The following is a 27,718-nucleotide window of genomic DNA, read 5'->3' on the forward strand; positions in this document are numbered from 1 at the left end:
AAAATATGTGATAGAATGGAGCACTAAAATATTCCGCTCATTTCTCACAGTGAACCTGCAGACCCATCTGACTGCCAAAGGAGTTCATCCTTCCTTTCTCAATGTTAATACTGCTACTTTTCGACTGAGCATGAAATAGCTTGTTTTTGTTTTATTTGTCAATGAGCACTTCTGACTTTTCATTACAACTTACCCGTCAGCACAGATGGCTGATCATATGTCTGAGCCTCTGGGGTACGATATGCAAGCCCTACTTGGAATGCTTCCAACAGGATGTAAACTATAGTCCTCAAGCCTGTACTTTAAAAAACATATTACTTAGCACACTGCCAACAAATGTCAACACAAAAATACAGGGCTTGCTGTAATGACTTCATTCTGTAAAAGCAATGTACTAGAACTTAATACGTTTTTTCTACCAAAAGTGAGAGTAAACCAGCATAAAAACAGTTCAAAAATACTAAAGTGTTTATTCAATAGTGAATGGAAAAACTCATATACCAAATAGAATACAAATTCTTAATAAAAATATTATGGTATATTAAAATTATATAGAAAGTTCTTAAAATATACAACATGTACAGTAGCCAAAGTTCTACAGCAGTTCATGCAGAAAATTCTACAATTAGTGACTTGGACATTTTAATAACTCTGCAGTTTCTTCAAACCTGAAATAAAATAAACAAATGATGTGTAAATAAATAGTAACAAAGAAAAAGATACAAGCTGTTAAAATTATGCTTCTGCATTTAAAATAAGTTTCAATTTTTATTGTTAGCTATGGGTACTACAGTACTAATAAACTTTATACAAGGGCCAGTGGGAAAAAAAAAACGAGACTCAATTCTTGGTGTCTAGTTATTTTAATATTGTCTTCAAATTTTAAAAGAATCTTATATGTAGTTTTAAAGTGATTTAGCTACATAATATCACTTAAAAACATTTTTACATACTATTCTCATGCAATTTCGTTTTATATTTTCTTTGAACTAATCCTTATAAACAAGATGCACAAGTATCATGATTAGTATTACCTTAGAACTTACTAGCAACACTTTGACTGTAAAAAAGTCTCCAAACCACCCATCTCCACGTTTATTGTTCTGCTTAATCAGTTAGCAAAACAGGATAACACTTCATTAACTACCAACCAAAAATATCTTTGCATTCTTTTAATCCACAGTTAATTCCATTAACTCTGCTGTACATCACTTGTTGGAAACCAAAACAATGACTCATCTTACAACACATAACTAACTGTACATGGATTTATGATCCACTGGAGTCTTGAAGGAAATTCCACACCTGACTGAGAGACCTTTAAGGTTTGAAGCACATATGCACATTCTATATATACTGTAATCTAATACAATTCCCTATAGAGAAATGAATTTCTGTTGCCCCTTTCTGTTACTTACATTTTTTTCATCCTTTCCATTTTCTGGATTGTTGTTTCCTTTAATTTAAAAAGCAACAAATTTAGGTGATTTCTTAAACTAAATCATCCTCAAAAATGGACCATGAATATGCGAAAGTCTAAAACATTCGGAGTACTATTTATTCATCATAATGAATTCATCTGAGATTAAGATGTACAATTTTGTCATTTTTCTTGCTAATAGTGATGACTACAATCAATGCTTGCTTGTTTTCTTAATCTTTGGAAGAAATCATCTAGGCAGCTGTCAATTTTGCTTACCTCTGAGATATCTTTCAAACCACAGTAATTAATCGTTGAGGCTCTGGGAGTCGAATTTGAAGACAGAGGAATATTTGCTGGCCTCTCCGTTTTGATTTTTCCATCTGTGAAGATGGAATTAAGTTTTAAGTTATCTTTTCCTCTCATTTTAGTGTCACATATCTAAATTTTTTTTGATTTTAATCGAACAGAGCTATTTGCATAGATGAAAAATGAATTTTTAGTATTCCTTCAAGAGCACAGCCTGTACATAAGGAGATTTAAATGTTAAAAATTGGCTCATAAAACATTGCAAAAACAGGTTTGATGACACACAACTGCAATCTCAGCTAATCAGGCGCTGAAACAGAAGAAAGGAGAATTTCATCACACAGTTAGTGGAATTTGTTTGGTTAAAATTGAAGTTGTAGGGACACGGACCAGTCTGTTTTGCCTGCTTTTCTTGTCATTTGTTCTACTCCTCTATTTTCTTTGTAGAATAACTCCTGCTTATTCATTAGGATGAATTCGGATAAAATTGCCAAACTAATCTAGGCTCAACACAACGTCCCTAACTTACTTGTAGTATTCAAATTCCAATTTTAAGGGAGAATGCAATTTGGCTTTTAGGATTATTTGCTGGGGTGGGGGCGGGCTCCAGTTAGCTGAGTATAGGGGTCAAGATCACAAATCTGAAGACTGGCTAGATCCAGATTGTTTAGTAGGAGCTGTGGGTAACAGGTACTTTTAAGGAATAATTTGAAATAGTTCCTGAGAAGGAACTATTGTCTACTGTGCCTTGAGTCTTTTATTAAGTTTTTTTTAATAAGAAGAGATAGGTGAAATTTGAAAGTAGTGAATATTTATGTTAATCCAAGAAAGAGGAATGGAGAGGACTCAGAGGAATGGCTGTCCTGGCCCTACGTTTCGAGGCCTAGACTTTGACGCATTTACCCTTATTCAGGGAAGTGCCTCGGGGTGGAAGACAGCCAATATTAAGCTGGCTGGCAAATTATTCATAGAAACAGCTCCTTGGAGGGTTTTGGGGGTTATAATGTGTAGCATATACAGAACAACAGCCGTATGTTTAATAGCCAGATCAGTTAGACAAGCAAAGTCTTGTTTAGAAATCATGGTTTTTGTTAGCCATGCCACAGTGATTAGCAAAAGAACTGGTAACCAAGATCAGGTTAGAAAGAAAAGGGGAGACCAGTCAGCCCTGACAGCAGGCCCCTGGAGCAAGTTGTCCAAGAGCTTCAGTGGTGACTTCTAAGAGATTCCTGTGAAGAAAAGAAATCTCATCATAAGGTTTGGGGTACCAGATCTAGTCAACTTTTCTTACATAATCATTAACCTTTTACCATCAACTTGGGGGGTTATACTTTTTTACTTATAAGGGAACAAGCTGAGTCCTTCACTGTTGTAAGGTAGCATTTCCAAATTAAAGATCCATATGCATATTCAACCAATTTTTTGATATCACATCTTATTATTTCATATATAATTTATTATATTAAAAAATGAATTATTTTTCCCAAATCTCCTCCTCTGGAATTCCTCAAACACAGAGGCCAATCAAGAAGTCACTTTGAACTTTTCCTTTCTTCACTTCTCCTACTTCTATCAGTAACCAAGGCCTTTCAGTTTTAACACGCAAGTGTCTCCCACATCAGTTACCTACTTGGTTAGCATCATGATTGGTGCCTTGGTAGCAACTCTCATCTCAGACTACACAGGGGTTGACAAAAATCTATGACTTTGGGGTAAACTATGATTTGGTCTTTTTTACTCTTCAACTTCCTTCATGTGCCCACGTGTAACTTCTCTTCTAATCACAATAAAACAAACACTTTCTGTTTTTAGACCGTATTTTGGTTAATACTATACTCTTTTCTTCTGAAGGGAAACAGCAACAAAACAAGACAAGACAAAACAAAACAAAACAGAACACAGCTTTGACAGTCGGGAGCCTATCCAGCAATTAACCTGAGTTACTATTTCTCTCATGAACATAAATGTCATAGAAAACATTATATAAGATCATAAACAGAAAAATACCAAACCTGCTAAGTGTGAAGACAATACAAGGATTCTGTATAATCGCAAAAACTGACCCGACACAGCCCTCTCTCCACTAACTTGAGCGCTTGTTTTCCACTGCAAATTTCAGCTCCACTTCATTGTTTTCATCTTAGCACCAAAATCAGAAGTCTCCTAATTTTTTTAAATCCTCTCCAAAATCATCCACTAAAAGTACAGTCCTTAAACTGCTCTCCTCCCTCACTCTTAGTGAGGCACTGAGGTGCCTGAGGAACACCACAGTTTTGATAAAGGAAAAACAGATCTGGAACCTCACAAAAACCACTCCCAATTGAGCACAACTGTAAGAGTAGAAAGACACTCTGAGTCCAAATGAAATCAAACTTTCTGCTTCCAAGGAACATACGTGTGTGAGATGCAATGTATAAGGCTTTACAAACTTGACTCTTCAATTCAGATAGATGAGATTATAAATTCCACAAGGTCAGCTATTCACCTTACTGATAATCTATAGCCTTTTCAGATAGCGGTTCATCTTATCACTCTAAGCACAGTGGCTTAAATGTAGCTATGCGCTTTCTAACCAGAACTAAGGTATACAGTACTTTGTAGTAATAATATCATTAAAAAATAATAATCTCATTGCAAAATTGAGTTTTAAAAAGCAATGTTTTGCAAATAACAGTATTCTTTCAATAAATATTTGAGCTTTACTATATGTGGATATTAGAGACAAAAGTTATGTTTCCTATCTGCTAGATAGACTATAATAATTCTTCTCTCAAGAATCATTTAGTTAAGCTTTAATATTTTAAAATAGATGCTTAAATGATCAATGGAAAAATGTCTAATCTGATAGGTAGTCTATAATAAGCTTAATACCTAAAATAGCATCTCCAAGGACTGAACTTAATAGACTAATCACTTAAACTGTTCTGTGTATAATGAAATTGGCATGAACGCTAAGTAAGCAGTGATTAACAATAAATTTCAGAGCCAGCTGCCTGAATTCAAATCTATCCACTATTCAATATCAATGTGACTTTAAATAGTTAATTTCACTACTCCTCACTTTCTCCTCTCGAAAACACAGACAATATTAGAACTTATCTTGTCTGGTTATTTTGAGAATTAAATAAATTAATCTAGTAATTACAACAATGCTGGCACATAGTGCTACAATGTATTACTGTTATTATTGTTATATATACTGTAAAGAGTTAATGATGCTGAGAACACTCATGTATATTAAAATTTAACTTTATGAATTTTCAATTGTACAAAATATCTTTTATAAAAATGATTTAATCATAGACATAAGAAAACTTAGACTTTTATCTTTTAAAAGAATATGAGAATCAAAAGAACGAAAGTTGGCTGATGAAAAATAGAAGAGATGCTCGTGGCTCTGCCACACTGAAAACATCACTATGAACTCAGGTAACAGAAAAGATCTTCAATAAATGGCTTGAATGCAAGAGATTTGTAATACTTCACAGGTTACTAAAAATTTTTTTCTGTCTTATATATGTCATTCATATACAAGAATACTACTACTTAAGTTTCAAAATTAGAAATCCTATAGGTCTATTTTTGTCTTAGAGTACTTTATTATATTAAAATGATTAAAAGACCAAAATATCTCTTAAAAGTCTGAAACTCTGTACATTGAAATTTGTTTATCTATGCTATATAAGTAATTTATCAAGCAGTATTTGGCTTTAGTAGCCACAGGTTCATTAATTTCTTTGTTTTAGAAGATTTGAAATTTCTTTTTAAAAATGAAGCTCGATAATAACAAAATTAACAAATACTCCAAAAATTCTTTTTCTGGAAGCCCTCTAGTACAGCACCAACTAGTATCGTTAGAAACTTACCAAGGGTCACCAGATCTACGTCACTGCAGGAAGCACAGTCATCACTCACTGCATTAAATTCTACACATTTATCCTGAATAAAATAAAAAGTGTCTTCATTTTATGCTGTCAATCATACAAATATAACCATAGTACAAGAAATATTTAAGTAACTATTTTATTTACAAAGCAATACATAAGAATTTCTATATATAAGAAATAATCTTTAACTATCAAGTAGATAGTAAATTTTTTCAGCCTACCAACTTTCGGAAGAAAAAGATCAGCAACTGAATTCTAGGTATTAGGTAACATGAACAAATTTCTCAGATTTGATAAAGCAATGGTAAATGTAGTAACTATTTCTATGAAATTCACATCATGACTGAAAAGTTTTTAAAAAAAAAGGAAGAGCTGTATTTTCAAATTTTCTTCTACAACTTTTTTGCAAATTGGAAAAACTATGCTATTACAAACTATAATTTGAAAGTTTACATAGGGGCTGGGGATTTAGCTCAGCGGCATAAGCACCTGCCTTGCAAGCAGGCGGTCGTGAGTTCAATCCCCGGTACCAATAAAAAAAGAAAAAAGAAAAAAAAAAAGTGCAGAAAGTTTACATAAATAAAGCAGGTACATTCTTGCCTCATTTTAAGTACTTCAAGTACTATTAACAACTAAAACCTCAGACTATCTCATCTGATTAAGAGAAAAACAATAGCCACAATAGGAACAGGAAAACAGGTTAAACATAGGACTTAAACTAGACATTTTCCCATTGATCAATGGAATGCTTGTCATATTTAGCTTTTCCAAAAGACTGCACACAAAATAAAAGGAATACTGTATCTAAGATAATCTTTACATATCAAGGAAAGAAAATACCTTTTTAGACAAAAGCAATTCTGTTTCAAGTAGAGTGATCCGACTGAGAAGATTAGTCCACGTCTTTTCATCTACTATCACTTTCCCTTTCATTCGTTCCTCCAAACAGTCCAGCCTTTTCTCTATCCAAGCCAACTTACAAAGCTTTTCTTGACATTCAGCAACCATAGTTTGTAGTGCAGTAATCTCGGGATAACTTTTTATATCCTAAAATAATTAAAGAGGTTAGAGATAATATTATACAAGCTGAAGTTCCTTTAAAAGCAATGTATTTCAATTTCTATTCTGTTTTTTCAGTTGTCAGAAGAGGCAGCACGGCATGAGAATTAAGAGAGCTATTGCTAAAGACAGGTTACTTTGACACATAAACTACTTCATTTGAAATTTATAATCTGATGGCCCCATTGCTTCATTCAAAAAAGCAAGCTAACAATAGTATCTACAGCTGGGGATATAGCTCAGTGGAGCAGCACCTGCCTGGTAAGTGCAAGGTCCTGAGTTCAATTCCTGGTACAAAAAAAAAAAAAAAAAAAAAAAAAGTATCTATTTAATATGTTTTTGTGAGTTAATCTGCATAACATTCTTAAATAATACCAGGTAATACAATAAAACTGTCACTAAATACTAACTAGCTTCTGATAACATCACTAGCATAAAGCCAAGAGGAAATGACTAAAATGACAGTGCACTGACAATACTAATGCGCCTTATAATAGGAAACAAGCCTAATGACCATCTGCTGGGTTTTATAAATGTTAATTATATACTGAACACAGAAAAAAGATAGATAATGGTGTTTTAGCACAAACAGTAGACCCTAGACACATAATAGGGTTTGTGGCAATAAAGAATAATAAATGTGATATTCTAAGAGACATAAAGACAGCAAGAAGTAAGAAAGGAAAACGACAGGGCAATGAAGTACCAAGATTTTCCCTGCACCAATGTGGGAAATAAATGGTAGAACACTCCACACCTGTCTTACTAGACTGAAGTGCTGGGAGCCATGGCCTTTTACCTTTCTTTGCACACAGCCCACAGAATCATCAAATGACATATATTCAGTAAACATTATTGGTTCTAAAGTAATAACATAGGTAATGTGTCATGATTAATAATTTGAACAGTTAAACATTCCAGAGTTTAAATGCTAAGTTAATCATGGACAAAGAAGAAACCCCGGCATCTTTTTAACAAGTCCAAACGTCTTACTTCCTCCTCAGACTTGGTTGCAGGGTGCTGCACCTCCCTGATCACTATTTCAGAAGCCTTTAACTCTGACACATCACACACTTCATTATCCTCTACTACTGAGCTTTCTGTGTCTTCAGGAAGGTTAATACCATTTTCCTTGTACATGTGACGAATAACCAAAGCCTTCTTCTGCAGAGACAAACATGCAAGAAACATTTGAGTGATTTTACTTTCACACTGTTTTAAGCACACATGTACAGTAATTCTGCAAAAAAAAGAATGTCTAGCCTTCCTTTAAAGAGTTAAAGAGGCTGAAATTACAATTTATGTATACATCATAATCTTATGAACTATTATTACAATATATGTGATGAGGAAATTATAATCTGAACTTCTAGAAGCATTTTTGTATTTTAGAAAAAATTATTTTTTAAAAAAGCATTTTTAAATTTTGAGGTATTTTAAAGATATCTGAAATTTTTAAAATGTTGGGGAAAGTGGTTATAATGAAGAAGAAACAAGATTAGCAGACAGTTTATAAATTGTTAAAACTAGATGATAGATATCATAAATGTTTTTAATGTTCCATAATAAAAGTTTCCACATAATTTACAAACAAATAATCAAGAATTAACTGTGTGAGATTCATTGTGATTTCTTTCTATTAAATTACAATATATTAGGCCTTCAGCAAACAATTCAAATTTCATAATGACAAGAGGGAATTCCTGAAAAAAAAGAATAGACCAGACTACGTATTTATACAACCAGGCTCCTTTACTTAATTTTTTTCTAAAAACAGTTTGAGTATTTACTATAGAATTTAGTATATGACAAAAAATTACATTTGTATAAGGCATTGGGAAGGAGAAAATTTACTGTAGCAAAACTGACTCAATTTTTGCCTATAAACAAAAACATCTACTTGTGAATTGTAACTTCTATAAACCTGAAAATTTTTAATAGTCATTCAAATTTCTAATAATTAAAAATACAATGTCAACCATTTAACTTTGATGGGAACAAAGAGAATTTTAGAACAAGTGTAATATCTCAAAATGTTGCATTTTTCTTTTTTAGAGCAATTACCCCTCAACCCTATGTTAAAATAAAATACTGAGAAAACTACCGTTTTATCAACCTCAGCAAGTTCCTACAGTGCACCTCGTATTGTGCTAAGCTCAATGAAGATAAAATCAGTATTTAAAAAACCTTATTTATACATTTCTACTTGGGAAGGATACACAACATAAATCACTTAATAGCTGGAAAATAAGATCATATAAAACTAACAAGGAACTCGGTGACTTAGAGTGCGAGTAGATGAGAAGTGTGAGCAGTTACGCACACGCGCACCCTCCTACACTTCCTTTTCTTGCTGCCCTCATTACCTGGAGCGAAGTAATCACATTTTTTAAAAGTTACTGGCATAAGAAGCTGTTCTGAGGATGAAATTATACTTTAACAAGGCACAGGAGTGTAAAATCTTTTAAACAGACTTTAAATCATTTAAGGTGGATTCAGGCAGAAAGAGTTCACTAGACTGTCCTTCAGCTTAATATCCCTTAGCTAATTACACACTGCTTATTCATCTGGGACTTTACCCTTCAATCTCATAAAGTTTTCCATAAATGCAAGACAGCTGAAAGTACATTTATCATTAAAACATAGTATTTTGGCTTAAATCTCCCTTGGACATGGAAAACCTGCATCTCTAAGGACACTGGATTAATTTTACCACCAGGCACAAAGACTACAAAGGCAAAGAAGATCTACGAACAAAGGGAAAATACTCAAAACACTACAAATCACATTCCATATTTGCAGGTTACAAACTGTCAGATAATTCATACTCCTGGTTATAGAAATGTCAGTGTATATAAATGAATCATCATAGCCATCTTTATTACTAAGAATAGATTTTTCATATACTATAGTTTCATGTTTTAGGAAGACCAGATACATAATCAAGAGCAAATGTGGACACTGTATAAGGAAAATGAGGCAAAATTCAATTAGATATAAAAAGCTCTGTCAATTTTACATTTCTATGCTTTTCTTGTAACTTCAGGAATGTGTTCCAAAGAATAAATGGCATTTGTTGTTAAAAAAATCCCTATACTGTGCAATCTGAGTAGCTGCCTCACCACGTACTCAAAGAAATGAGTCTTACATACAAGATTTATTAATTAGGTAACTCTTAAGCTACACAGCACATTTTCTTTGTATTTTTTCTACCTTTCCTGAAGTCATAAATCTGCCAGTGACATCAATGCTCACAGGCTCTGCAGGTGTTTTCTCATTGCTTGATGAAGGTTCTGAGTGGTTCTGAGAAATTTTCTTTCTTGGTTGTGAAGGAGTCTAAACCATCAATAACAATGTGTTACATAACAAATTTTATGGAAAGCATAATGTAAATTTAATTCCTATCACTTAAATATTCACTTCTGAAATACAAGTAACAAATAACAAGACTTTAAAGAAACTATGTATCTTTTAAAAACATAAGTGATGAAAATGCATCATCTTTGAATTTACTACAAGCAGTTCCACGTCGCAGACGTGTAAAAGCAACTGAATAGTATTAAAGCAAACATGAAGTTTTATAAGGTTCCCCAAAACTTTGAAGAATGCAGTAATTACACTAATAATTTGGTACTTACTATAATGATTTCATATATCAAAATATTGGGCCATTTAAGTCAGCAGTAAAATCTGTTCAGAAAATTACCTTATTAGCACCACACAATTCCTTGTGCTTTTTTATTACACAATTCAAAATATCACAAATAATCTGGATTTTCCATTCTGCAAATCCATGTTGCAAAAATTGCTTTTTTGTCAAAATTGGTTTATGATCAAATTGATCACGAAGAAGCTGCAAAGAAGAAAAGACTGATATAATACTTAGCAATTTCTTTCTTCAACCCACAGTAATAGCCGCCTGGTGAGAAAGAATAGCTACCTTTGAGAAGGTAAGGTGGACAAGCCATTAACCAAAGATTACTAAAGAGATTTACAGAGCTGTGAGAGTCGTGACCCAGTAGGAGAGGTATCCAGCTAGAAAACAGGTGCTAGAATGTGCCACAGAGATGGCTGTCCGGAGATACAGAAAAACAGTCAATCATCAAAAAGTTCAAATATTCTTTGAAGTACTAGAAAAATTCCCTAATGCATTAAAATACCAAACTAGATGTCAGAATTTAATTATTCTACTACCATGTGACTTTTAGATAAGTCAGTAAGTCTTTTGAACTCAGTCTCTCATTTATAAACGGACTACAAGTTCGTTTAGTTCTAATATGTGGAACCTTAGAATTTCTTAAAGTGCTATTTAGACTTCTACGAAACCTTTCTGGGATTAGTGGCAAAAAACAGGAAGATTAAATAGAAGATTAATAGACCTATATATAAAAGCTCTTATTTCATGAAATGCAATTCTACTTAAGTAAACTTGAATTACATCATGATTTCAATAGAGCTAGTATTTTAGTGATACAGATGCATGTGAAAACATGCTGTTGGCTATACATGCTGCATACCCAGTGATGCACGACATTAAGATTTTGGTCAAAGACAGACTATGTATACAACAGTGGTCCTGTGAGATTAGTACGGAACTGAAGAAGTTCTATTGCCTAGTATTTTAATTGTACTTTTTCTATGCTTAGATACACAAAAAAACTTGTATGGTATTATAATTACCTATACTATGAGGTACCATAACATGTAAGAATTTGTAGCCTAAGAGCAATAAGTTTCATGTATTATACTGACTGGGTTGGCAGTAAGCTATACTATCTATATCTGTATAAGTATAATCTATGATTTACATAATAATAAAATTAACTACTGACACATTTCTCAGTATATCTGTTGTTAAGTGACATGCAGCTATATTTAAGGAGTTATTAAAATATTGATTTTTTAAAAAAATCATTAATAACATTTAAAATAAGTATCATTTCATAAATTCAAAATACCTTGTAGACAGTATCAATAAAGCGCACGTCATTCTTTGCTATGAGCTCTACGTTGCATTCCATAAGATATTCTGTTACGTAGGGAGAATATGAGGTAAGAGAATAGCTGATGATGGGCAAAGCTGCTGCTGTGTCTCCCTTCATCAAACTGTTGGGAAAAAAGGACTTTCAATGAGCATAGTTCTTAAAATCGTATAATCAAGAAAGTATTAAAAATGTTATCAACAACTTCACACTATGAGCATAAAAACTGATTGATACGTGACCCTCCAGATTCTATCTTCAACTCTAAATCGCTCTAATAAGACTACTGTGCAATAGTATCATCTATCTATTAGTATGCTCAAAAACTTAATACCATATTGCTCCTCCAGTGCCAGCAATCCATTTATAGTACTTACCACCTTATGGTTCTCAAGAACACCAAGGTTTCAAAGAATTATTGCTATCTAACTACACAAGGTCTTATAAATAGCTTATGTTACACAATAATCTAAAAAGTATTCTTAATGACATTCTTGGGCCAACAGAAAAATGTTCAAACACTACACAGAAAACAGAAAAATACTGGTCTTTTTCAGAATCATTGCTATCTAAAATGTTTTTTAAAATGCTGTATAAAAGTGATGACAAGACAATCTGTCTATTCAATTGGTTCACATCCCTGGAATTCAGGACTGTCAAGATTTGAAGAACCAAGATAATTAGCAAAGCGGGGTACCAGTAACGCAGGTCTGTAATCTCAGCACTCAGGCAGAAGAGAAGCAAAAGGGTTACAAATTTGAGCCTGGCAACTTAAAATTTCAAAAAATGAAAAAGGGCTGGGGATGTAGTTCTGTATGAAGTCCCTGTGTTCAATTCTTGGTACTACAAAAACATACACACAAATGATAAAACCAAAATGATGACTGGCACGTACCATGATTACATTTATTTCATAACTTGTTTCTTGCCTCTAATACCTGTAATACAGTAACTAGACTTTTTATTCTCCTTATTATCCTTTCACTCACAGCCTTCTCTTGGGTTAGCTCTTCTCAATGTATACTATCCACTCTTTTACATAAAGCCCATTACTTGAGGATTCTACAGAGTAGCTGGTATAATCAAATTTTACTCTACACTCAAACAGATGTCTAACCCAGACTTGTCTCTTTTTTTTTTAATTTTATTTAAGGAGAAAAAAAAAGCAGAGAAAGGGTACAAGTTATACAGATTTACAGAAAAAAATAAACAGTAGGAAATCACTAGTTAATGGATTACATATTGTCATCTTAGAAATAACTGTTCAAGTCACAAAATTAAAGCTTGTAAAGTGGACATTTCAACAATGATACTGCAGTTCTGTTCAATGATCCAATAAAACTCAGTGATACCATTTTTTATCTTATACACTTAAATATACATGCAGTTGTATCATTTAGAGCACTTTCTTTTCCTCTCTTTTGTACAATGACTATTACACATTTTGGGTTTTATTGCTCCCACGGTTCTTATTACTTTTTTGGAAGAGAGTAAAACCAAATGTGACATAACAGAACAGAGTCGGTCAAATCAAAAGGGTGGACATAATAGATAATGGAAAAACATAATACAAGGTGATCAACAATGATTACCATAATGCCTCCCGCTATCTCTAATAGAATTGCCTATATCATCAGTTATAATAAAATTGAACAAAACAGTAAAGAACAAAACCGACAAAACCAAAACATTGGAGACATTGTAGGTCTTCAAAAGTAGATAAAAGTCATCGAGAATGGGCGTCATAATGAATCTCACTATCTTCACAGCTGTTGCCTAAACTTTCGAAACTGGTACTATCCAGCAAAACAGAATAGGGGGACATCAGTCAAAAACAAGATGGTGAGAGTAATACAGGGCTTTAAATCAGGATAATGGAAATTCTTGCCCACTCACTGAATCTCTTACCAGGTTCAATTATAGATGTGAACAATACAAAGTCCCAGACCTCAGCTTATATTCTAGTGGGAAAATATTAATAAATCAATCAATGATGACAGGTAAAGGAATGTGCTTCATATATTAAAACATAAATAAAGGCATAAAGCCCGGGACAGTGACACATGCCTGTAATCCCAGCATCTGGGAGACTGAAGCAGGAGGATCAGGAGTTCGAGGCCAGCCATGAGGTACACAGTAAGTCTGAGAATAGTTCAGGCTACATGGCAGGACCATGTCTCAAAAATAAAAAGAAAACACCACAAAAATCAACTGTGTCAATTTTAGATTAGCATATATATAGGAAAAGTGTATGTTGCTATACTCTATATAAGATTAATCTTCAAGGATGGTACAGGTTGCCATAGAAAATCTTAGCAACCAGAATTTCCCCTATCAAAAAGAACATACAGCTTAAAAGTATAAAATCTATGCTCCATAAATGAATAAACAGAGACTGACAAGAAATGGTAGCAATCTCTGCTCATTATAGATTTATTTAATAATAAGAAACACTATCCAATGAATATGAAAGCAGTAGGCTATATAAGTAATAAAATCCACTATAGGTCTATAGGGTTAAAATACAGAGGTAATACATTACACTGACATATTCTGTGTTTATAAACGTATCTTAAATGTCCTGGGTTGGGATTTTTCATTAATTCATATGTATAAACAACTTCCTGAATTGACTGCTTTCCAAAATATTTTAACCATTTCAAAGTAAATTTAAATAACACCCAGGTAAAAACCTTTATTTTTCTTTAGGTATTCCTCCCATGTTATACAGTATCTCAATTTTTTAGCAAAAAAGCATACAAATAAGTTTGACATTATTGCTTACCCAACATAATCCACCTCTTTAGGATAATTTAACAAGCGAAGCACTTTTTCCAGTTTCCGTAAGCTTCTTTTTAGGTCACCTGTTGCCATTATTTAACATTCAACTTAGTTCCAACTTTTAAAATAATTTTTCACCTAAAAATAAAAACTCATGAGTCACTGATTAAACCTGTATATGATTTGAAGCTTCTCTATTCTATTTTCTACATACCTTTGATAGCCATTTAACATATTCTATCTAATCCTAGTTATATTTCTCCTAACTTACTCTTTTCCCTACTGGCCAAATACTCACTGCTCACAATCTATGTACTAAAAATTCCTAAATATAAGTAACCTCTCACTGTATCCATCAACATTTTCCCTTACAAAAAATGTCTGCCTTATATTCATGCTCCTACAATTCATGACCTTTTCCACATATTTAAATTTGAAAAATGAAGTATTATTTGGAAATACACATCATACTGAAATAATCTCAATTAATGGCTCTCTTGGATGCGTATGGAAACTACATAATATTATCAGTAAAAACTAGAGACAAATCAAAATTTTTCACAGAAATAGTCATTCAAATAGTTGTCAATCAGCTGCCTGTTTTTAAATAAAAATAAATAAATTTTAAAAGAACACTCAGGGCTCACCAAAAACCTACTCAGCTAAGCACCTACCTTTTTATTTCCTTGATAAGACAAAAGAGTTTTAGTCTGAGGAAATTGAACGAAGAGGTATTAAATTTGGAAACATCAGGCAAGACAAAGACTATACAACAAAGAAATAAAAATATAGTTTCTTATATCTCAGCTTCAAGAAACTGCTAGATTATATCTTGTAAGGCAGCAAGATCAGCAGATCCTACTAGAGGTCAAGTACATAAACACAGGAGAAAATACTTTTAACTAGGCTGACATTTGAGGGAGACCAACGAAAAGGTCACGGTCTGGTCCAATCTTTGCACTAGCTATAGCCATGCACCTCTTTTCAGGGATCCACGCTTAAAACTGAATACACACATAAAGCCTATTAACTTGAAAAGAAAGTTTTCAGTATGTGAGGCAGAGATCAATATAAAACAAATTAAAAGAAAGATTTGGTAGTAAACAGTCAATATATGAAATAAAATTTCAAAAGGAAAATTGTACATACTGCTTGAGTTATGATGTGGGTTATGTCCTGATAAAGCCACTGTAAGAAATGCTGCCTTTGGGAATGAGTTGATAAGTTGATTCTAAAATTTATATGGGAATGTAAAGACTAAAGGTTAACTATCAAAATCTTGAAAATCAAATTGAACCACATACTTCATATTGTGTATGAAGACTTTTTATAAAAGTAAATTTGGAATCAGTGAAAAGATGTACAGAGTAATGAAGAGAACAAAGTCCAGAAATAATCAGTGCATATGAGACAAGAGATCAGGGCTTGGTCAAGCTAGCCAGGAAATTAGGTGTGACCTGGTAATTACAAAATCCCAGGACACATGCACAGAATGGTTCCCAAAGCCCTGCAGATGGACTTCTCTGGAAAACTTGAACAGGTTTTCTATAAGATGACCTAGACCTGACCCAAAAAGGACAATCCACATTGAGCTGTGCCACTGTGTTCTCCTGCATGGTAGCAGCCCTTACACTGTAGGGTGTACCTCTTTTCCTACTTTTACTTGGCCCGGGGTCGCCCTGCAGAGTTGTTTCGCTACTTTTAATAAAACTTTGTTACCATTTGTGCTTGTCTTGACAAATTCTTCACTCAGGACAGAAACTACCTCCTTCTGGAGACTCTCACACCTCTAAATCTGGTAACACCATAGACTGACAACAGGTGTATGTCAAAGGTGATACTGAGCAGCAGTGGAAAAGGGCCAGTCTTTTCCAATAAATGATGATGAAAAATGAATTGCTAAGTATATTTTTAAATATGAACATTTCAGTCACTTTTTCTCAGCCAACCGATTACATTTTTAGTTTTACACAGAGGGACTCTCCATGTATTATCAAGTAAGAAATAACTGAAAAAGAGAGGAAGTAATCCTGAAATCAAATTATCCCAAGTACTGGCCAAGATCAGTACTAATTATTATCTTTTAGGATGTCAGGGGTTATACAGGCACATGGAAGCTGCAAAAGGTTTTCTAGAGTAAGCCATGTGTGGTGGCATCCCAACCACCACAGCACTCTGGGAAGCTGAAGCAGGATGATCACAAATTTGAGCGCAGCCTGATTTACTTAGTGAGACCTTAACACACACACACACACACACACACACACACACACACACACACACAAAATGACAGCTCAGTATGAAGGTCCTAGGTCAAATCCCAGTACTGGAAAACAAAACATGTATTTTCTTACTAGCCTTTACTTTCCTGGGAAAGATAAAGTAGGAACTAACTGACCTGTAAGCGAAAAAGAACCTATACTTGGGTTTTACTACTAGGTAATGTTTGTAGGTCTGAGCTTGCTTTGGTTCCAGGCCCACCTAACTTGTCACAAGATGACGTCTTCCCTTAAAACATTCATTAACTTTAAGTGTGTCTCTTCCCACAAACCTCCTTGTTCTTCCAAATGTATATTCTATCTTTCCAGTAAATGCAATTTTGTTTTGTCTAACACTGTGTGATATCTTTCCATCTTTCCTTTTTCTGATGTTATCCTGGGACACATTATTTCTCCCACTGGAAATGAAATTTTTGAGTACAAAGTATTTTTCTGAAACACACCGTTGTCAATAATAGCTGAATAAATAGTTTAAAGAAAAGAAAGATACTAAGCCAGTTCGGATCTGTAGGTGAAACTGGTAATGAGTATAACAAAAATAAAGGGATTAGAGAACATGAGCTCTACAGAAAGATTTATAGCTACTGTTACTCATTTTCAAGAAAGGACTTACTGAAATTGTTAAAATATTGGAAAACACTAAAATTAAGATATTAAAAGTAGCCAATCTACTGTTTGTGCATATTCAACCGGAAATCCAGAGATGAAATATAACTTGTTAGTCTGAGAAAACCATTGACCATTTTTACATTATCCTTATCAAAGGAAATTAAAAGAAAACAGGAGCTTCTACTCCGCTTATACCACATTCCATCATTAAGGCATCACTATTGCTTCCTTCTTTCTTCAGTTCTGTCTATATGTCAGACTGCTTAAGATTTTTAACTCGGTTCAATCCCATGGCAGTTAGAAGTCATTTAAAATGATGACTGTCAACTGGATGTTACTGGATTCTGTGTTTACTGTTCAGCATGAAGCTGCCTACTCTGATAACTAATGGTGGATGGTTAAGAATTTATAACTCATAACCCTCTACAACACCTCAAAAAAAGTGTCAGAAATAGAGGAACAAAGATGAGTATAAGTTAAATGTATAAAGATTTCGTTTTTGCAAAAAAAAAAAATGTGAAGGAAATATTGTTAGACAAGGTAAGCAAAATTTGAGGAAGGAAAACCACTTTAGGAAAAGAGGTTAATGGCACTGCTGTGTACACATGAAAATTTCCTAACAGGTTTGATAGTATTTCTGGAACACAGTCTACGATAGGCATAATTCCAGATCAAATAATTAAGATTTCAAGACTGAAACATAAAGTTGATGGACACAAATTTGAAACATCAAGAAAATGCCAGCAAAGACAACACAAGTAATTTGCAACTCCTCCTTCCTTGAAGAAGGCTGATGGATGCTCAGCTCCGAGAATCCACTATGAATCAGTGAATAGCTTCCCAGCCCTGAGTGCAACCCAAATTTAAGAGGATGAGCTGTCAACATCTAACCTACCTCGTGTTACAACGAGCTGTGTACACGAGCAAGCTACAGCTAGGACTTCCGCCATCGGCTTTAAAGGGACAAAAACACAGACCTGATAATACGCCCGCATCCGGGGTCTCGGTAAGGTCAGCAGAGAAGGGCGACCTCGGACGGAGTAGGGCACAGCCCGGACGGCTCCCTCAGGTTCACCGGAGGCCGCCGAAGAAAGAAGCGGCCTTCCAAGGCCTCGGGCAGAGCCCAGCAAGGAGCGGGGAAGGAAACATAAGTAACGGGAGACGCACCCGAACCGGTCTCCAGCTGCCACTCCCGGCGCCGCGGCGCGCTTCTCGCGCCGACCGTTTGTACTCGCAGCGGCGGGATCTAGCCCGCCAGGCACCGCGGCGAGATCTTCAAAGCGGCCCGTGCTGCGCGCTCCGGGATTCCACGCTGCAGATTCCACATCCCGTTGGTCCAGACCATAAGGAGAAGTGACTCACTCCATGGAGAGCTTCCTCAACGGCCAATTCGATATTATCTTGCAGATCAGAAATCAGTATAATTTTGATGATTAGAGTGGCTCAGACCTTAAAGCGAGAAACAAAGAATCTATGGCGAATCTGAAACAGCATGAATTAAAATGCTGCTTCTTTAAGGAGTAGAACCCTAACGTCACTTCCGGCAACAATAGGAAATGTCAACTCGGACAGTCCGCAGCGCTGACTCCAGCAGCTTGAAGTGCTCTATGTTCCCTGGGATCTAGAGGTGTTTCAGGCAACATCAAGACCGTCGTCTTTACCCGCGTGACACGTGAAGTTTGGACAGGCTTCTTCATGGCCTGGGCACCAGTTCCCGGCTAACTCACTTTCTTTTTGGCTGAAAGCCCCCGCCCAGAGGCCGGTTCGTCGCGGCGGCGGTGGAGATCGCAGGTCGTTCAGGTACAAGCGTCAGCCTTAAATATTGCAGATCTTTTGTTTGTTGCCTGTACACACTCACTTTCCTTCTCGGAAATAGCCCGCCGCTGCTTGCCAGTTGGCAAAAACTGGCCGACCAGCAAGAGTTTAGAACCAATGACAGTGTAAAGCATCTTGAGTGACAGCAGCAATGGCTTATCAAAATGAAGAATCAGTGTTGGGAGGAGGGAAAAGGTATTGTTTCTAGGCTTACTGGGGCACAGTTCAGCTTGGGACCACAGATAGTGACCTAGCACCTTTGTGAAAAAAGCCAAGAAACAGCACTACTTTTCGTAGGTCCAAATGTTGCTTTTCAATTAGTGAGAATATCGTTTGAGTGCTTAACCACAGTTTTTGGTTGTTTACATACTTTTCAGTAATAGGAATGCAAAATGCATGCAGTTAGGGTCAGGTTAGACTGTCAGTTGCTACAGCAAATGTGGATTATAAATTGTTCTAAAGCCATAATTTATCTTATTTGTTCTTCTGTGACTGAGTTCTTACTGTTCGAATGACGGTGCTGAATAATATTATTTATTAGATAAAGTTATATAAATGAGTTCCAATTCTCAGTCATTACAATTTTTATATTTAAGTTATATAAGTATTTACTAATTTAGTAAATGAGTCTACTTGTTTTATAAATACCGTACATCACTAAATCAGTGTCTCATGACCTTTATTACTGCAAATGGTAACAATTTATTTTTCATTTTTCTTCCCAGCATTTCTTTTTTTCTTCCAGCTCTTCTGCCCCTTCTTTAAATGTTTGGAGTTTGGTAACTTTTCCTAAGGTAGATGAAACCATGAAAATGGTTTAACAGAGCAAATTTTTATATGAAGAACAAATGTTTATATTATTCATTTTTATACAGTTAACTGAAAATTTGTCTAATGTGATACATTAGTTATCTACTGTTAAATAAGAAATTATCTCTAAATTTACCCAAGCTTAAAACAACATCTATTACATCAATTTCTGTGGATCGGGAATTTCTCTGGTTCTTTCATGAAGGTGCAGTCAAGCTGTAGTTGGGGGTGTGAGCTCATCTAAAGGCTCCATTGAGGTGGAGAAGCTCTAGGTCTACTTACAACCACATGGTTGTTGGCAGGCCTAGGTTCCCCAGCAGACATGTTTCTTTTTAGGGTTGCTTCACAGTGGTAGATGGTCATCCTTGCAAACAACCCAGGAGAGAACATCCAAGAGGAAAATGTTGGTCTTTTATAACCTATTCTCAACCCATTATAGCTACCACATTTTAGGAATGAGTCATTAAGTCCAACCCAAATGGAAAGGAAAGGGAAGTGGACTGAACAAGAACATGAATTCCAAGAGGCAGGAGTTACTGGAGGGCACTTTAGAGGTTGCCAAATTAGAGATCCCTGGCTGATACTTAGGAGTTAGTAGCTAAAAATAACTGAGCAAATATATACAAATGTAATGAGATAGGGGAAAAATATCAGATTACAAAGAAATAAACAAACTTTCTTGGTAAAAAAGCACTATCCTTTTAGAAAAAGTTTTCTTTATATGAATTATCTGAAGAGGTTTATTTCCTATTTTTCTTGGGACACTGTCTGAGGAATGTTGTGTGTGAGGGGAAAGTCTGTGTTTTTAGGGTCTACTTAACACACAGCCTTATCACAGCTAGAAATTGTGTTTTTTCCCATTGTCTTTTACGTAGTCAAAATTGTGTCCTATGTGTGAGACAAGAGCTTTTATGGAACTTTGAAGGAGGAAGTAAATTAAAAATGGCTAGGGATAAGTATAGATACAATATCGGAGGGATTTAACTCCCAACCTGATGTGTCCAGTCATGTTCCCTGAAATCAAAGAATGAATTGCCAGGAACAATGGAGGTTAAGAGTGGGAAAGATTTATTTAGAGATAGGACACATTCAAGGGGAATGTGAATGAACAAAGGAAGGAAGCAAACAGAATTGGGAGCTGGGGAGTAGGAATGGGAAATAGAAATAGCTCCTGAGAGATAGGAGACATCCTGAGTTGTTTGTTACCAAGGTCATCTTTCCAGAGAGTGTTTTATAGGGCAAAGTCACAAGGTGGGTACAGTGTGGGTCAAAGTATAATCAATAAAATTACAAATATAGCCCTTTAACTTGTACTGATCAGCAGGGCATGTGGCAAGAGCATAATGATGTCATTAATTTTGGTTGATAAAGTTTTGTTTAGTCTTAGTCTTAGTGCCTGGGAAAGGATGACCCACTCCTAGTGAACTATTTGTCTGTTTCTATGGGAAATCCCAAAAGAGTTATACCAGTTGCAGTGTAATCTCAAAATTCCTTTTATCCTTTAGGGAATTATATAAATCTGGCTATGGTGACTTTCGTCTCCAGGGCTTGCCTTCTTTGGTTGCACCTCCAGCTGCAGTTATGGTGTATTCTCACCTTCCACAATGACTCCTTGGAGGGCCTAGCCTTGCCTGTTAATTTCTACTTAATTTATCTGACTGCAAGTTAATGGCAACTTTTGTGATCAATAGGGCTGAGAGAGATGTGTCTTAGAGATGTATTTTGTATGTTTCTTCTACTGTCTTATTAAGTATTTGTATTTCATCTTTTTGTTTGTGAAATTATACTGAGAGGTCTTTCCCTTGTTAAAGGAATTTTAGGAGTTGAACAAGCAGTTTTGAGAGCGTATTTCTTTTTTACCCTTCCTTTGTTCAAGGTTCAAGGTTGAACCTTCACGCTTTGCAGTCAAGCACTCTGCCGCTGAGCTAGTCTGTCCCCAGAACCTGGACATTTCTTTTCAGTATTATTAGGTGGCAAGCTCCACCTTCTTTCTGCATTGCATGGCTGCAGATCACCAACCCAGCTTTTGTCAATAAACCATACATACTTACTGGAAGTAAAAGGTGTCAGCTGTACAGTTTTTTATAACTGTTTTATAACTCTGTATGACCTATGTAAAATTGCCTTGCTTCTTAAGGTCTGAAAATGTAAATCTTTGCCTATTAGTAAGATATTATCAAGTTTATCTGTTATGCTTCAGATACTTACCACCATCTTAAATTGCCTGTTCTCCAGTTGAAAATTTGGCTTTTTAATTGGGACTTCCTATGAGGTTAACATAATTTATTTTAATAGATTATAGCCAATTAACTACTGTAGTTTAGCACCCTTAGATGACTAAAGAATTTTAAACACATGCTTGATAGAATTGCACAGTAGCAATGTCATCCCCAAATGTTTTATGATAATAACTTCTAGATAGCTGTTATAGTTTGTATCTAGAAGCACACCCCCCCCCAAAAGCCTCATGCATTCTGTGGGGAGGGCAGGCTTTTTTGAAGGTAGCTGAACCTAGAGTTTGTGACTGATTTTGCACTGCTGGAATTAAGGGTGCTGGGAGTAAGACTGGTGATTGCTGGATCAGTACAGTGGATTGGCACCACCTAACCCCAGAAATCTGGGTAAGATTAAAAAGGTCAGACAGAGACTCGTTTCCCCCTTTTGCTCCCTTGTTGCATTGCCAGAGCCGTTGCCCTCTGCCATATGCTACCCTGCTTTAGAGGGAGTTAATAGGGACTGAAACCTCTATAAACTGAGCGAAATAAACCTTTCTTTCCTTAAGTATTGGGTATTTTGTCATAGCCACAAGAGAAAAGTAAGACAATAACCCAAAATATTCATCATCATTTATTACATACTGTCAGTTTAATGGAAAATTTTTTGTGTGTTTACTGTGCTTTTGTTAGGTTAAAATATATTTTCTTATTTCACAATATAAAAACATTGAATTACTAGTAGATTGCTCCTTTCTTTGATCACAGTGCATTGAAATTAGTTATTCAAATGTATGACTTTGTAGTTACTTAATTGCTAATGTATGGCTATCTAATTTTTTCAGCATTATAAGATGTATTTGGAAACAGGCCATTCTATTGCTTGGTCCATGATAATGTGTCACTGTCATATGGGCACACACACACAAACTTATGTTTCTTTTCCCTTATTATTTTACTTCAGTAGTATTTTAAAACAACTTTAAGGAAAGACATATATTTTTGGTGATTTATATTTTGTTTCCTCTTGCTCTTATTGTTTAACTTTTCTGAGAAATTTCTTTTTTTTTTTTGTACTGAGAATCAAACTCAGGACCTTGTACTTACCAGGCAGACACTGTGTTGCTGAGCTGTGTCCCTGACCCTCTGAGAAATTTCTTGATGTACGTCTATAATCATCTTTGAGTGACTTGAATTTATATTTGGGACAAAGTGCTTCAGTGATACAATGATTAAAAGTTAAGTGGTTTCAAGTTTAGGCAAAAAGCTTAGGAAATTTTGCTGCATAATTAGGAGTTGATGTATTTTTCAAGAACCTTGCAACCAGTCAAGATGATACACACCCGTAATCCCAGTGTTTCAGAAGTTGAGGCAGGAGGATTAGTGTGACTTTGAGGCCAGCCTGGACTACAGAGAAAAACCATGGTCCAAAAAAAAAAGCCCCCAAGGGTAAGAGAAAAATGCTACCATAGAGGATTTCATGTTACTGAAAGAAGGAACCAGATTTTAACAAGTAAACCAAACTTGTAGAGACCTGTCTGCTCATACTGAGTATTAGTTAAAGAAGTCAAGAAGATGGGGGAAAGGTGGGAGGGATGGATGTTACACACATGCACACATAACCACCTCCATGTTTTCTTCATTTAAGTTGTGATTTTTTGAGGGGACTTGTTTCCTGCTCACTCAATTCTTGTAGAATCATAGAAATTTTTTCAGTTTTTCAGTTGTGTTATAGTTCAGTGGTATTAAACACATTCATAACATGCCTCCTTTGCTTCTACCCATCTCTGTAATTGATTTCATGTTGTAAAACTGAAAATCTATAACCAGTTAACTCTCCATTCCCACCCTACCTTCAGTCCTGGTTAACCACCGTTCTACTTTCTGTATCTATGATTTTACTACTCTGAATAACTCATACAAAGAGAATTATACATTATCTGGCTTATTGTGACTGGCTTATTTTAATGTAGCAATATTAAGTGTTTCATTCCATGAATATGAATGTTTTCATGTATTTGCACATTCTTTCATTTCTCTCAGCAATATTTTTAGTGTTCATTGTTGAAGTCTTTCACCTCTTTAATTCGTATTCTATTTTTTATTGCTGTTGTGGATAGAATTGTTTTAATTTCTTTTTGTATTGTTCATTGTTGTATAAAAATACAACTGATTTTTGTGTTGACTTTGTATCTTGTTACTTTGCTAAATTAATTTATTAGTTCTGAGAGTTTTCTTCATTTTGAGTTTGTTTCTGCAGAATTATTATAATTTTCTACACTTAAGATCCTATCATCTGTAAACAATGATAATTTCACTTCTTTCTTTCCAATTTAGATGCCTTTTATTTCTTTTTCTGGCCTAATTGCTGGCAGAACCATAGAATTTTATTGCTAAAAGAGACTTTGGAGATCATCAAGTTCAAAACCTTTGTTTTACAGATGGAAAAGCTGACTTCAAAATTTAAAGGATTTTCCCCAGTCCTTGTAACTAAAGGAGTGTGAATCAAATCCATGTTTTCTGTTAGTCTCTTTTCACTGTTAAATGTTTTCCAGTTTCTGACTTTCCTTGTATTTTAGGCTATCTGCAATATGTATTTTATTTTAGTAGCTTACTTTTTTGTGTAAAGTTGTTTTTCTTTTGTTGTTTAATTCCCTGACGTTCATAGGAATAGCCATTGCAAAAGAGTGTGATATACATTTGGGAAGTGGCTGAGTGTGCTGTCCTGGTTGCTGACAACTGTAATTGTCCTTACTAAACAACAGTGTGTTAGAAGAAAAAACAGTATTAATTTGAATAATACTGGTGAGAAGTATGGTAAATTTTATTACAAAAAGAGAATATTTCTTTAATAACCAACTCAAGCCTAAAAGTCTTAGATTTTTTTATTATGATTGAATAATACATCTTAATTTTTACATTTGTTCAGATGCCATTTTGGTAACATTCTTTATTGTATAAAATTAAGGACAGGAAAATTCTTCAGAAAACAAAGTAATATTGTAAATCTTTTGCATTAAAACAAAAACCTCTACAAATGGTATGCCTTTTAGTTAAAAAAAAAAAAAAAATACTGCTCTTGCAGGACCAGATCTTTAAATTTAATGAGTGGGAGCTTTTTTATGTGTTTAATGTACCTTGTGACCTCTTAGTACTTAGCTATTTCCCTTTTCTCCTTAGAAAGACCTCCTTGTGGACTTACCCTTCTTTCATTTCTCTGCAATTGTTGCCTTTAAATTTTAGGAGTGTGATTGGTTATCAGGTTTTTTCTTCTTAAAATTTCTCTACCCGTTCTCCTCTAAACTACCTTGGTGGTCTGTCCTTTTTGCAAGCAGAGAAATACTGACTGCCAATTAAAGGTCTTGTAGAAAATATTTTCTGACCCAATTTTTCACATCTTATGCCACTGAATAAAATCACACAATACCAATTCTACTGAGAAATATTGAGAGGGTATAAGGGTATTCCTGTGTCTTTAAAAACTTAATAGAGTTTTTGTGTTAAGGATCTCTGTGTACACATATTAGACCTTTGAGATAAAACATTTAATTTCCAAATTGTACTATTTCAATGCTTAAGAAGTATTGATGAAAGGTAACCCCTTGCAATGAATATTTAAATGACATGATACTATCCATGTCTGTCAGTCATCATATTGAATAGTTTAAAACTGAGCAGAAAAAATTTTGTGAAACTTCACTACTTCAAACAAAAGTATATAGTGTGTCTCTTTGAGACCCCCCCCCAAGACTCTTCTGTGCTCATCTTCTCTTGTGTAGGTTTTATATACCTAAGTAGTGTACAAATCATTCTTCATACCTTCACTGGTCTCTGCATCACGTCATTTGAATGTTCACTACCATGAAATTACTAAAAGCATTAATACAGTCACTTTTTCTTACCTAAATGATACTTTATTTTGTGTAATTCATAAAAATGTTTTTATTAAAGCTTTTTAGTATTTTATATAGGTTTGACTTAATATGCAAAAGCTATTAATAAAATGATTCCTATCTTATTCTTTTATGGAAATAAACATTGAAAAAAACATACACATTACAGAAATAGTCTATCAAACATACTATCTCTTTTAGAAATGTAACCATCTACTGGCAATAAGTAGTACAAAATATTATTTGTCTAAATCTAGTAAGTTATGGCTGGGGATTTAGCTCAGTTGTGTAAGCACCTGCCTGGCAAATGCAAGGTCATGAGTTGGATCTCTGGTACCAAAACAAACAAACAAACAAAAAACAAGATAGGGCTGGGGATTTAGCTCAGTGGCATAAGTACCTTCCTGGTAAGCACAAGGTTGTGAGTTCAATCCCCAGTACCAAATAAATAAATAAATAAAAATTAAAAGTAAATAAATAAATAAAATCTAGTAAGTTAATAGCCAATACAGTTGTTGGTAATTAATTCATACTTTATACTGCTTTCCATCTGAAAGTTTTTTATGCTATGTTACAGTAGATTTGTTTTGGCCAAAATTGTACTACTTTTTAAAATACTCTTTTAATCAGAAAACTATCCAAACAGAACTCTGTTTGAAATACTGTCACACAGCAAGTCACACCATAAATGAAGCTTTAAATTTACCTTCTATAGTAAGAGTGCCAAAAAAGTGTGTATTTCTCTAAAACATATGATATAGTCTACATCCTCATGTTTTTATTTTTTAAGACAGAGTCTCACTATATAGTACAGGCTGACGTTGAACTTACCCTGTAGTCCTGGCTGGCCTTGAACTTGTGGCAATCCTTCTGCCTCAGCCTCCCAAGTGCTGGGATTGCAGACCTGTGCAATTATGTCTGGCAACATTCTCTAGTTAAAGAATAATAAAACTTCTAATAATAAAGCCGAAAAAACCTAAATATATCCATTTAGATTTGTTTTTAAATTGACTCTTCCATAAATATTTGATCAGTGTGTAAGAAAAATATTACTATTACTATTGTTATAGTACTTTAATATGACAAAGATATACTATATAAGAATGTGGGAGGCTTAAAACTTATTCTGATATTTATTTATTTATTTATTTATTTATTTATTTATTTATTTATTTTTAGTACCAGGGATTGAACTCAGGACCTCACACTTGCCAGGTAGACACTTATACCACTGAGTTAAATCCCTAGCCCCTTATGCTGACATTTAAAATGTTGTTGATAAAGTTATTGTGTCTACATTTATTAAAATATAATCTTTGAAGTAATCTAAATAATGTATTTTGCATTTACATTGTTTTGTGTGTATGTGTGCGTGTGTATATACACGAGCATGTGTGATGTTGGAGAAGAACCAGGGCCTTACACATTAGACAAGTGCTATCGTGTTGTGCTACATCAGCAGTCCTTACATTGTTTCTTTCATAGACCAAGTAGGTGGAACACAAATAATTTTTCCATTTATATCTCAACCCAATTATTGGTGCATCTTATGATAAAGTCAAAATGTCACTATAATTTGTACGGTTAAGGTTTTGTGTTTCTTGATAGTGTCTCCTTTTGATCTATGTAGTAAACTCCATGAAGCCAGACATGGACTCATA

General features: G+C 34.6%; 2 protein-coding genes across 6 annotated transcripts in view; one reads left to right on the forward strand and one right to left on the reverse strand.

Moving 5' to 3' along the window:
- Positions 1-445: 445 nt before the first annotated feature.
- Cep44 (centrosomal protein 44) lies at positions 446-18,720 on the reverse strand. 5 transcript variants are annotated; one of them, XM_063234742.1, is made up of 11 exons: positions 18,304-18,720; positions 14,443-14,576; positions 11,634-11,781; positions 10,382-10,528; positions 9,889-10,011; positions 7,669-7,839; positions 6,457-6,663; positions 5,596-5,668; positions 1,700-1,803; positions 1,419-1,456; positions 446-668 (listed from the first exon to the last, which is right to left on the reverse strand). In XM_063234742.1, exons 2-11 carry the CDS (start codon positions 14,529-14,531, stop codon positions 626-628), a joined length of 1,143 nt encoding a protein of 380 aa, XP_063090812.1. In that variant the 5' UTR covers positions 14,532-14,576; positions 18,304-18,720; the 3' UTR covers positions 446-625. The 5 variants fall into 5 exon arrangements, with proteins under 5 accessions (XP_063090812.1, XP_063090813.1, XP_063090811.1 ...); XM_063234743.1 differs by lacking the exon at positions 1,419-1,456; XM_063234741.1 differs by lacking the exons at positions 446-668; positions 1,419-1,456 and having other exon boundaries at positions 1,536-1,803; positions 18,494-18,720.
- A 162-nt stretch (positions 18,721-18,882) lies between these two features.
- The window catches only part of Fbxo8 (F-box protein 8), a 40,587-nt gene continuing 31,751 nt past the window's right edge, over positions 18,883-27,718 (forward strand). Inside the window, exon 1 of the mRNA XM_003469126.5 lies at positions 18,883-19,126. The gene's annotated coding sequence lies outside the window, so the exon portion shown is untranslated. The remainder of the gene's footprint in view (positions 19,127-27,718) is intronic.

The sequence above is a fragment of the Cavia porcellus genome, unplaced genomic scaffold (genome assembly GCF_034190915.1).
Source record: "Cavia porcellus strain 051 isolate PalLab524CR breed Dunkin Hartley unplaced genomic scaffold, mCavPor4.1 scaffold_24, whole genome shotgun sequence".
Classification (NCBI taxonomy): domain Eukaryota; kingdom Metazoa; phylum Chordata; class Mammalia; order Rodentia; family Caviidae; genus Cavia; species Cavia porcellus.

Excerpts from the sequence above, each read along its gene's own strand:
- Cep44 (XM_063234741.1), bottom strand. The coding sequence starts at position 14,531 with ATGGCAACAGGTGACCTAAAAAGAAGCTTACGGAAACTGGAAAAAGTG. Across the intron at positions 11,782-14,442 it reads AAAGAGGTGGATTATGTTGG|TTTGATGAAGGGAGACACAG; the intron begins GTAAGCAATAAT and ends TTTTCCCAACAG. Across the intron at positions 10,529-11,633 it reads TTATTGATACTGTCTACAAG|CTTCTTCGTGATCAATTTGA; the intron begins GTATTTTGAATT and ends TCTTCTTTGCAG.